This window comes from Ctenopharyngodon idella, chromosome 18 (genome assembly GCF_019924925.1).
Source record: "Ctenopharyngodon idella isolate HZGC_01 chromosome 18, HZGC01, whole genome shotgun sequence".
NCBI lineage: Eukaryota > Metazoa > Chordata > Actinopteri > Cypriniformes > Xenocyprididae > Ctenopharyngodon > Ctenopharyngodon idella.
The window spans coordinates 36,517,363-36,530,312 of record NC_067237.1 but is presented as its reverse complement, the minus strand read 5'-3'; the positions used below and the strand labels follow the sequence as shown (position 1 = coordinate 36,530,312).

Sequence of the window (12,950 nt, the reverse complement as noted above, 5' to 3'; positions counted from 1 at the left end):
CGGGCACACCCCTAGTCATCATGTCACCAGTAGTTGTCAACTCTTGGTAAATGTAAACTCATAACTATGTTTTCTCTTTTTTTTAGTCTGAATAACAGCAATATCACAGATGAAGATTGTCGTGTTCTGACTGAAGCTTTAAATTCAAACCCATCAAATCTGACAGAGCTGAATCTGAGTGGGACTGAACTGAGAGACTCAGGATTGAAGATCTTTTTTACGCTGTTCAAAAATGAGCAGTGTCAACTGCAAAAGCTGAAGTAAACTATTTAAAAAAAAATCTGTTAAAATGCAAATCTCACATTTGTGGATAAAAGTAGTTTTTACGAAATATATGAGCCTGTGTAATTGTATGCATCTATATACCATTTTTATTTTTTGCTTTGTTCTACAGGTTAAACTGCAGCAGTATTACAGCAGAAGGTTGTTCTGTTCTGGCGTCAGCATTTTGTTTAAACCTGAAAGAGCTGGAACTGAATAAAAATAAACTAGGAGACTCTGGAGTAACACAAATCTCCACTCTACTGGGAAATTCACAATGTACACTGAAGATACTCAGGTTTGAATTTGGTTAATTTAAACTTGGGCAGAAATCTTCTGTCAGTGATGTCACTTACAGAAATAAAAAGTGTTATATAAAAAAAATATTGACAGACACAAGGCTTTTTAAGTGCTGAGAATTATGAATATCATAATCCTGTAAAAGAAATGTTTTTATTGAATTAGTTAATCGTTAGACTTATAAGACTTTATTTCATTGTTTTTATTTCATTTTTCCTCTAGACTTTCAGACTGCAGTATCAGTGAAGAAGGTTATAAATCTCTGGCTTCAGCTCTGAGATCAAACCCTTCACACCTGATAGAGCTGGATCTCACAGGAAATGATCCTGGACAATCAGGAGTGAAGGAGCTTGATAATTTACTACAGGATCAGAATTGTCAACTCAAGACACTGAGGTGAGATGTGATGAAAAAACAAAACAAAATAATGTAAAAATTAGGGCTGCATCCTAGTAGTCAATGAGAAGAGGCTTAGTTGACCAAAATTTTATTAGTCATTAAGTGGCAAAAAAAAAAAAACTCCACAGGAAGTGGCAAGTCACGCAGTCCACGACAGAGATTGTTAATGGCTGGTCCTTGTGGCAATTACAGTTGGGCAGGAAATCTAAATGCTCGCCTATCATTACCAGCCTCAAATATGTCTTATCACATGTAAGTAGTAGCAGCTTTACATGGCAGCTCACTCAAATTTTTACAGAAAAATTTGTGAAATTATTTGGTGCGTATTTAGAGGTAGACCGATATGGGTTTTTCTCTGGCCGATGCCGATATTTAGAAATCAGGGCAGCCGATGGCCGATATATGATGCCGCTTTTTTGGCCGATGTGTTTGTGGCATATTTTTGTAGGCCAACCCAGAAGTCAATAGGTTTTTTTCCATTGGCTTTTTGATTAAGTAATGTCTGTGACTATCAAAAGCTTATGATTCTTTATCGTAATAATCTTCACAAATGAAGAATTTTGAAGCGTAAATATAATCTGCAGAAGTCAATTGATAAATGTAGGCTGTAAACAAACTACACCATGGCCACACTACACGCATGACTTCAATTTACACCATCAGAAAGCTTCCAACAACTAACAACTATAATAGTTTGCATGAGCATAATTAATGAGGCTGTGAAAGTGGACTAGTGAGTAGATGAGTTTATCTGTTCGGTTGATGATGGTTAATAGCTACTTGTTAGCAACTGCTTTTTACAAGACATGTAAAAGCTTTAAAAAAGAGGGTATTACTAATGTAATTTATATTGTAGAATAAAACATGAAGATATCTTGAGGTTGTGTTCACCACTGACATTGTTTCAAGCAATTAACCAAAAATCCTTTCATAAACCCATCGACAGGACAATGGAAATGGGAGTTCTAAAATGCTAACTCGTTTCTAGGTTTTGGCCTGCAAAAATGAGTCATCCCTACACCACTGTATTGGATGTGTGGAGGTATGCAAATAGTTATATGCAAATACATAGATAGACAGGCAGGTAGGACACCCTGTAATTTCATTCGGACCAAATGAAATTGGTCTGAACCATAGACTGTAAAAAAAGATGAATGACGCACCTTCACTCTCTTCCATTGTAGTAACTGAAGCCACCGGTTAGGGATGGGTGTATCGATTTGAAGTATCGATACTGACGTTGAGTATCGAAAGTATCGATACTCAAATAAAAATATCGATACTAAGGTGTTTTTTTTTTTACCAATTATTTTGTTTATTTAACAATAAATTGAATGCGTACAATATGCATTGAATTGGACAAATAACCTATGTTAGCGAATAATTGTGTTGTAGAACTATTTTCCTGCTCATCTGAACACACGCAAATGCTGCAAGTCAGAACCAATCAATCACAGAGAGCGTCCGCTCACTGCCGACACTACGTTCAAACAGGGCTGTGTTTAGTATCATAAGAAACCATTGATGCTTTTGGGAAACGCCGCCCAGAACAATGCTTATCAGTGGACAGAAAAATATAATATGTTTGAGTTATTTCACAGTAAACCAAATGAAATAGTAGCCTACATAGTTTGTTTAATTACATTTATTTAAATTGAACGTTAAAAGTTCATATTGATGTTCTATTCTGTAACTAATGTTGATACACTGTCAGAATACAAAGGTTGCATTTTATGGGTGCAACAGCCTGTCACTGGCAGTCCCTTCTGAAAATGAACCATTACTACAGTGAACATAGTTCATCTAGGCCTATAGTATTTGTAGATTTCCATGGTTACCACCACTACAAGTAAACACTTTAACCATATGTAAACAAAAATATAATCTAATAAGTTGCAATTAAGGCGTATTGAATGTTAAAATACCTTTCAAATATAATGTTAAATGGGTATCATTACCCATTTTACTCTTAAGTTCAATAATTTTAATTGTTTTAAAATTGTATAAGTTCAAATTAGAGGTATCGTATTGGTATCAGCAAGATCGGCCTTGAAAGTATCGGTATCATATCGAAAACAAAATAAGTGGTATCGCCCATCCCTACCGCCGGTGTGCCAATATGGCACTGACATCTTAAAACTGCGCATAGTGAACTTGGAGCCAGAGTCTGTGCAGTTGTGAGCGAAAAGTGGAGCCGCGATATTATGGTCCCACCCACGCTCTCACAGAATTGGTTAATACTGCAGATCAACTCATTGTGTTGATGTGAAATAAACAGTTCTTGAAATGTAGAAATTAAAGTTAAAGCTCCAATCTCCTCCCAAAGATCCAGAAAAAAAGTTTGTTGGTGCCTCAGTGACTACTTTGCAGTTGCTCAGAGAAGCTGTCAATCATGACGTCAAAACCCTCATTTTTATAGCATCAAATCACTAACTAAAACCAAACTTATTTAAAGAATGAACACTTGAACTAACATCAGTGTGATGGGGTCACGGTGAATGACATCAGGCTTGTTTGAGATGCATCGGCAAATGCAGTCCTATCGGCATATGACATCAAAGTACCACAAGAGTGTTTTGGAGAGCATACGACTCATTATGCCTTTGAATCGCTCTCGCGGTACTTTGACGTCATATGCCAATCGGTCTGCGCAGCACCAGTGCATCTCGAACAAGCCTTTCAACAGACTCATGCCTTCTTAAGTTACTCATTAATCAAACAACAAAAGAGAAAAAAAAGTCTCACTGCTCTTGACAATTCCACTTTTGTAACTTTAATAAGAGTAAATATATATTTGATTTACAAAATGAAGACTATGCAGTGTTTTTATAGATTTGATTAATTTATACAATGCTTAGCATTTATTATTTATTATTATTTTGCACCCCTGTAACACAAGAAACATTCAAATAACCACAAGATAATATGTACATCGACACAAGCTTTTCTGTAAGTTTTTTTTCAAGTTAAATACAGGTCTTTCCAATGGACACTTGGAGACTCCAAAATGACAGTTATAAATCAAATGATGTAAGAAGTCCATATAATTCCGAATTGTGCACTCCAAACCAAACATGAAAAAGTCAAGAACATAATTTTCAATATTAAAGAAAATACACATTTCACAATGCATGTATATAGTACAACAACAGAAAATGAAACCTCTAAAACATGTTTTGTGCAGAATCCATTATAAAATTCTTGCAGTCTGTATTTTACACAGCATGATGTGAAATGTCTTGGGCTGCTCTGAAATCTCTGCTGTTACAGTGATTTGCTGAAATCTGGATGCGAGTCACTATTCTCTCTGCCATCTCCGGTGAAATTGGCTGGGTTTTCTCTGCTTTATAGCTCTATTTTGGACTGACAATTTGAATGCATACATTAATGGCTTGTTTCCACCGAGCGGTACGGTACAGTACAGTTCAGTACGGTACACAAATCTTGCCGTTTCCATTGTCAGAAATTGTGAATGGTACCCTAATTCTGTACCGTACCACTTTTTTGGGACCCTTTCATTGGAGTACCAAGCACAACATTACCAATAGTACTGGTACCAAAAGGGTGAATTTGCTTCTTATTGCTTTAACAAGCTTATCTAAGCTAAGTTCTGTTCTACTTCCTGTAGGTTTCTGAAAAGCCCTGCTGCACAGGAAGCGTGTGAGTATCTCATGAAAGTTCTGGGTAAAAGTCCATTATTACTGACAGAACTGGATCTGAGTGACGATAAATTAGGAGATCTGGATGGGGAGAAGCTCTCTGCTCTTTTGATGGACTCTCATAGTAAAGTGGAGAAAATCAAGTAAGTAAACATGATTTTATATTTTATATATAAATTATAACTTCTCTCTTTTTTTTTTTTTTCATTTTAACTGACTGTCAATCATGTGTGAGCAGATATGAAAAGCTGTTGGTCTAATGTGTATTGAATATGTATAATAAATAATGCTGTTTCTGTGTTTAGGCTGAATAATTGTGAGCAGACAGAGAACAGCTGTTCAGTTCTAGCTACTGTTCTCTCCTCCAAAACCATCCTGAAAGAGCTGAACCTAAACAGTAGCCATCTGCTGGACTCAGGAGTCAATGAGATCTGTGAGGGACTGAAGAATCCTGTGTGTCAGCTGGAGATACTCAAGTGAGTACAGTTCACTATCAGCTACACTCAACACCACAGAAATCACAGGAATATGGCTAACTGGATATTCTGTTCTTTTGTCAAAAAAAAAAAAAAAAAAAAAATATATATATATATAAGCCTGTATTCAACTTTTTTTACTAATATAAATATTTGTATTTATAAATATAAATGTAAAATCTGCCAGATGTACAAATGTTAGTGTTATTTGCTTGATTCAATTTACAATGCATTATTATAGTCTACAGAAAGGTGGTAAACAGAGGTTTATGTAAAAGAGATGCTTATGTACCTTTTCAAGTAAGGCCTAAAGAAACTTATGGAAGTTATGGAAAATTGCACAGATACTTCCATGTTCTCCTCATTAAAGGCTCAGGCATTTCCTTTCAGTGCACTTATGTTACAGTCACTCATGAGGACAGATTTTTTTTACTGTTTTTTTTTTATTGATGTCAAACAACAAATAATGTTTTGACTTTATCAAGAATCATCACCACCTTTCTCCCCTCTAGCGACAGCCCGGCACTGAGGTAAAATATGTTCATATGTTTACAAGCCACTGCTTCCTCAAATGAGCTTGGACTGATTTAAAACATGTTCCATTGAGCTGGGACAAATGTGTACTCTGTCAATAACTCTCCTATTTCTGAAAAATCCAGATTTTTATATCATCTCATGGACACTAATTATAAGTGGCATTTAAAGGATTAGTCCACTTTCAAATAAAATTTTCCTGATAATTTACTCACCACCATGTCATCCAAGATGTCCATGTCCTTCTTTCTTCACTCGAAAAGAAATTAAGGTTTTTGATGAAAACATTCCAGGATTCTTCTCCATATAGTGGACTTCAATGGACTCCGCTGTTGAAGGTCAAAATTACAGTTTCAGTGCAGAAAGTGGAAGTACTTGCAAGGCAATCGTTTGTGTTTATAAAGCATATACATTTGTATTTTTTTTTAGAAAATGACCGATCGTTTTGCTATATAAGACCCCTATTCCCCATCTGGTATCCTTTAAAGCCCTTTGAAGCTGCACTGAAACTGTCATTTTGACCTTCAAACGTTTGGAGACCATTGAAGTCCATTATATGGAGAAGAATCCTGGAAGTTTTCATTAAAAACCTTAATTTCTTTTCGACTGAAAAAAGGAGGACATAGACATCTTGGATGACATGGGGGTGAGTAAATTATCAGGAAAATTTTATCTGAAAGTGGACTAATTCTTTAAGGAACTAGGTGACCACAGCACATACTGTAAAACCCGATAAGTTCTGAATACTCAATTTTTCTAGAGGAGACCGTTATCTGAGGAGACATCACACACCTTGCACTTCAATTCAACAGAAATTACCTTAAATGTTGAGGCTCACACTTTAGTATTCAGCATCCAGTTCAGCCTGGTATTAAAGAATGTTTATAAAGGTTTACTACAAGTTTGTAGATTTCTTTTGTAAACTTAATATCCAATATACAGTACTGCTAAATTCATGTCTGTTTATTAGCCTTAACCTAATCTTGGATGAAGTTACTGTTAGCGGCTAGTTTTTGCGTGTAGAAATAAAACATAGACCAAATAAAATCACGGTGTTTCCCCAAAAGCATCGTAAGACTAAATTGATCATAGAAACATTTGCCTCCGAGGGTCTCAATGATCGACTTAGCTCATGGTGCTTTTAGGAAAAACAGCTCTAAACAGTGCACTTAACAACAACAACATTCAAAACGTAGGACTGCGTTTACTGAAAAAATACCAGCTAATGTTAACATCATTGCTTATAGTGTAATTTTAACATCAAAGTAGGGCAGTGATGCTAAAATAGCATTACAAATGCACATTTATAAGCACTGGGGAAATGCTGTGCTTTTCCAACAATTAAAACATTTCTTCATCATAATACTCTTACAACATTCAAAAAGCAAATAAGAAATGTTCACATATGTTATGATTTACTTACAAGTTGTTCTATTAAGTTTGCCCCGGTCGCTTGCAAGTGACCGGTGATACAGTTTAAGTGGTTACCGTGTTATCTGGTGACTTCTTGCGCTTAATTCCAGCTGTGAAACGATCCGCGGCAGATTCGTCAATTCTGCAAACATGCCGTTCTCACTACGTGATGTTGGTATCATAGATAAAGTAAAAATAAGTGATTTCATAACTTGTAACGGCAAAGCTAAGTTTAATTAAAAATAATATTTAAAAAAAAAAGTTTCAAAAACCTGGTTGTTTCGGGATTCGAACTCGTCCAAAATTAACACATCCAATCGTCGATGTGAAGTCTTATCAAAATGAGCTTCTTCAGATTTATGTGAATGTTGGTTCTTGATATTGAAGCCATTCACAATTTAACATTACATTATGACAATGGGCTGGGCCTGTGTTAACTTGTGCCTTATGCTCACAAGCTAATCGTCTGATTACTTTGCATTTATTTTGGAATTACATTTTTACATCAAAATGCTACTTCCCAAAATGTTGTCACATAATATAGCTTGCATCATAAATCAGTCTTTTTCAGTGAACAACGAAACTTCAAAAATAAGCCCTACAGTAGGCACAAGTGTACTGTACATGAAAATATTTTGAAATGTTGGTAGAGTAGCCGAAATTATCCATTCATATGTTCACATTTTCTAGACTGTAACTGCAGTCTGTTTTTCAGTTAATGCTGATTTGATGAACACTTATTCTCACAACTATCAATGCAGGCTACATTTGAATCGTCTGTAAAACATGCCTGATGCACAAAATTTTGTTTTTTGTGCAACAGGCATGTTTTACAGACAATTCAAATGTAGCCTCTACAAGAAGCAAACAAAAACACATGGGACCATATTAATAATTATATATAATATTAATCAATTTAAAAAGTAGGCTAATGTGTTCCATTATGTTTGAGGGAGCATTTTGATAAGAAAATGCCAGTCAAATGTCATATAGTTTAAGATTGTCAGTTTGTGAGCGTAACGCACAAGTTAACACAGGCCCAGCCCATTGTCATAATGTAACAAAAAAATTATGAAAGCTTTGGATATCAAGAACCATCTTATTCAAGCAGATCTAAAGTGTCTCAGTGTAATAATTCACTTCAATGGTGATTGATATCTCTCTTTTTGGACAAGTTCGAATCCCGAAACGACCAGGGTTTGATTTTTTTTTTTTTTTTTTTTTTTTAAACGAAGTTTTGCCATTACAAGTTATGAAATCACTTATTGTTACTTTTACAATGATATCAACAGCATGTATTTGAGAACGTTTAATTGTAATGGGCATGTTTGCAGGATTGACTAATCTGCCGCGGATCGATTCACAGCTGGAATTAAGCGCGAAAGTCATCAGATAACACGGTAACCAGTTAAACCGTAACACTGGCATGTTGAATGTATTCTTCTGATACTGTTGGTTAGAGCAACGATGTGATGTGGATGACGTCACTTAGTAAATTAAAAAATAATAATTTAAATTGGAGCGTTTACTCAAATGTTGGGCCACACAAAAACAAAACTAAATTCCTCGTTAATAAAATGTAATTGTTTAAAGTTGCGTTAACTATGTAGCAGACTTTAATTGCAGTGTTCTCAATCTTTCTAAGTTAGTAGTACTGTTCGAGTTTACAGTGCATGAAAAATATCACATGGAAATATCTGAGCCACATTATTTGAAAACAGAAATATGTAACAGCTCACTGTTAGTAGTCAATTCATTGAATGATGGAAAAGATATTCTATACATGTAGTTAGTTTATAAGGCAGATTCGAGTATCCAGATCAGTGTGTGGATCTGTAGAACTCAGGCCCCTTAACTCTGAATTTACTGCATAGTGGCTGTGTGTAAAACAGTGATTCTGTTGATGCTTTAAGGCATAGAATCATTGCAGGATTTTAGCGTTTGAATTATTTCTTTAGGGCTGGAACATCATACATTTTGGTCAGCTGCTCATGGTAATCTTTTATCTACAATTAATGGTTTTATGTATCTTCATTATTGATGTTGTTCAATTATTCAGGCTCAGTGAGTGTTTTCTAACAAAGGAAAGCTGTTCAGCTCTGGCTTCAGTTCTCAGTTCAGACTCCAGCAGTCTGAAGGATCTTGACCTGAGCAATAATCAGAATTTACAGGATTCGGGAGTGAAGCTGCTCTCTAATGGACTGAAAGCAAACTGTAAACTGGAGAAACTCATGTGAGTTGATGTGTAACAGTGGGCCTTTAGTTTGTTTATAAATTTAGTCATCAGTTTTTGACTTAAACTAAGTTTGCATTTAATTTGTACAAATAACAAAATAAAGAGTAACATGCTTATTTGAAGTAACTCTGATAGTTTGTTTTGAATGTAAAAAGTAATACATTATTTTATTAATTGCATGAAAACAAATCTGACTTACAAGTAAACTTTAATTTCTGGAATTCCTATAATTAATCACATTACATTTTCATTCCTGTTGTAGACTTTCAAACTGCAGTATCACAGAAGAAGGTTATAAATCTCTGGCTTCAGCTCTGAGATTAAACCCTTCACACCTGATAGAGCTGGATCTCACAGGAAATGATCCTGGACAATCAGGAGTGAAGGAGCTCAATGATTTACTACAGGATCAGAACTATCAACTCAAGACACTGAGGTGAGATGTGATAAAGTAATACAGAATAAATGAATTACAGGTGAATTAAGATAAATTTATGCCTCTTTTCCACCATCTATCCAACCTGTTTTCCTCGCTTAACCGAATGTGGTTTCATTTTTCATTGTGGTGCTGATAGCTTTAGAATGTAATACAAATTGATCAGTCATTTCCTTGGTAACGCAAGAGTTTACAGATGGCATTAGATGTAAATAGCGATCACATTATGGAGGACGGAAGATTTTAATTTGATTATTTACTTGTGTTTACTTCACTCAAACAGCACGCTTGGCCAGCTATAGAGAAACTGTCGCCAGGCGATAGACAAGTGTCCAGTATCTACGTCACTACCCACATTCTACCAGCATGGTTTAGCACAGTAGCCAATCGTGCTGAGAATTCCAGCCTAAGAACAGTTTGACTAAAATGACTACGGTTTGTTAAAAACTGAATTAATTCCTGCTTCATCTTCCCTTCTGCAGGTTTTTGGGTCCTGCTGCAGATGAAGCATGTCAGTATGTGAGAGACATTGTGGGTAAAAATCCGTTACTCCTGAGTGAGCTGAATCTGAGTGGACATAAATTAGGAGACACACAAATGAATCAGATTGCTGCTCTACTGCAGGATAAACACTGTACAGTCAACAGACTGATGTGAGTATTTGACATTGTTTTATACTGTAGAAAGCATCTTTAAGACAAAATACTGTCTGATATTGCATATACAATGTAATGTATTCTAGTAGGTTAGACTAGTATGAGTGCGCATTTAGAGTGCCATTATTCTATTTTATTTATATATATTTATCTATATTTTGCTCTTAACTGAAAAACTTTTGTAGCAATTTTTAATTTATACAGACTATGCTTTTTTTATTTTATGACTTTATGATTACATTTCTGTAGTATTTTTTTTTTTTACCTTATTTTTTACCTGTGGTATTTCCTACATGGAAAAAAATGTCTCTGTTCTGTTGTGTTTGTTTAATTGCTTGTGATTGTAGTAGTGGCTGCTTTCACCTCTGTGAAAAACCACTCTTCAAGACTTTAACTTTACAAGCAAATAAAACCGAGTTGGTCTGCAGAACGGGTTCGTATGGTAATTAAAAACCTGGAAAAGTCATGGAATTTTAAAACGGCGATTTCCAGACCTGAAAAAGTTTTGGAAAAATAAATAAACCAGAAAGTTTTGGAAAAGTAATGGGAATTTGTTTCAAAATATGTATGTTATAGAATATATGTTTAAGTGATAACATTGGTTAAACAAACTTTGAAACCTTGTAAAAATAATTTGTTTATTCGATCCACCTCAAGACTGCCCCATATAACCAATGCGTTTCTGTCAAGCATGATGGCCAATCAGAAGTGTTCAGATTAGTCATCGCTGAAACTAAGAGTTTTGTTCAGTGTGTGCGGTCTGTCTGAATTCTGACTGAAACTCATGAAGTTTCCCATAATAAAGAACAAAGTGCAGATTGGATTCATGTCGCAGTGTCATCAGCTTCCGTGATTTTAACAGGAGTGTTTGTGAGAGCACTTAAACTCGCGCTACACCCAAGTTATGGCAGCTTCACAATCGGTCCCTTTCTCTGCTCTTTCTGTATACAGTTTATTCCAGTTAATGTAATTTATTCATCATACTGGTAAGATCAAATGAAGTCTTCATTTTCATAAATGGTTCTAAGACTGTTTTATCTTTGTAGCCAGAATATGACGTTCAGTTTCCCCAAACACAAAAACATTTTATGTATCTATTAATGGACATTAATAATCATTATTACAATATCAAGAGCATTAATTGATAAAAATGAACAGTCTGTGTAAATAAACATTTATGCTATTTCAAGTGCAGCTTCTGTTCTACCTTTGCAGTGTAAAGATAGCTTTTGTTAATGCTAAAATTTTATTGGTAAGAGTCTATGTAGTGCTCTGATTGACTTAAGTAATTGGTTAAAGTTAAGTACTATTTGACAAACGACAACACAGATAATCATAAAAAATTGCACTTAAATAAAATGCCCCTGGAAATCATGGGGGCCATAATCTACCCTGTGGGCCCACATATTAAAATTTGGATACAGCTGTTTTTGGCAAAATAATTGATATGCCTCAGTGTCTCATCAGACACCCTTTCACTCCATACAACACCATCATTCACACTGATTCACACCCCCTTTTTACCAAAACATTAAATCTTCTAAATGTTACATTATGTAACTTGGCGATGTCAGTCATCATAAGGTTTAGTTTAACACTGCTGTATAAACCCCTTTTTTTCCCACAAAATAGATTAATTGGTTTAGAATAATAGGCCTATAGGCATTGTGCAATTGAGAGAGCCAATTATAATTTCTCAAATGCATTTTGTCATTTGTCTAATTTATACTTTTGTCTGATTTAAACTTGATTCTGATTACAGAATTTGTGATTTCATGTTTTTGAACGTTTGGAGTTATTATAATTTTATTATTATTTTATTCAATCTAGCTCTAGAAAAGTATTATTAAACAAGATGGAGTGACCAATATTATTTTATCAACCATATTTTTTTCTTAGACATCTAGTGTCTGCCTTTTTACTTTGCCAAAGAGCTCAGCGTTGATCTCAATAATTCAGTTATACTTTTCCTTAGTTGGTTAATGTGATAGCCCTCACTATGCCAAATCCAGCTCAATTTCTATCTGATTGGTGAGTCAAGCACCCACTTCTGTCTGTCAATGAAATTCGAGGTACCAGGTACCAGCATAAGGCTGGACTAGTACCTAATAAAAAGCAGATTATAAATGTTAGTTAAACACAGAATGCAAAGAACTGCTGTGAGAACAGTGAATAATCAAGATGCAATGAGTTAATAGAATAATTAACAAAATTTGAAGCAGTCGCTATAGTGATCATTAAATATGCAGCACCTGTGCATGCAAATGGAAGGGAAGTACTTCTGTTTAGATCATCAGTCTGTTGAAGCTGTTTAGCTGTTGCACTGGGTCATCAGTCTGTGGCAGTCAAAGGCCTGGTGTTGTGTATGGTTTCAGTTGTTTCTCTGCCTCTCCTCAGGCTGGCTTTTGATTGATCCTGCCTCAGGTTTGCATTTCAGTATGTTCTCGTCACCCTCAGGAAAAGTCTCCAGTGAAAGTTTCACCTTTTCATGTGTTAAGTCAGTCTTTCTCCATGCAGAAGTGTAAACTCTTTCAGGAGGGGAGTTGAAAGTCCATTAGCCCCTCCTTCTTCTCTCTGCAG

The 12,950-nt window shown here is 35.3% G+C and overlaps 1 protein-coding gene across 1 annotated transcript in view; it reads left to right on the top strand.

Moving 5' to 3' along the window:
• LOC127500238 (uncharacterized) overlaps nt 1-12,950 on the top strand; it is a 298,033-nt gene that overhangs the window by 203,459 nt on the left and 81,624 nt on the right. Inside the window, exons 112-119 of the mRNA XM_051871231.1 lie at nt 87-260; nt 395-559; nt 784-957; nt 4,589-4,762; nt 4,925-5,095; nt 9,102-9,275; nt 9,541-9,714; nt 10,197-10,367. Coding sequence (XP_051727191.1) covers nt 87-260; nt 395-559; nt 784-957; nt 4,589-4,762; nt 4,925-5,095; nt 9,102-9,275; nt 9,541-9,714; nt 10,197-10,367 — 1,377 coding nt within the window. The remainder of the gene's footprint in view (nt 1-86; nt 261-394; nt 560-783; nt 958-4,588; nt 4,763-4,924; nt 5,096-9,101; nt 9,276-9,540; nt 9,715-10,196; nt 10,368-12,950) is intronic.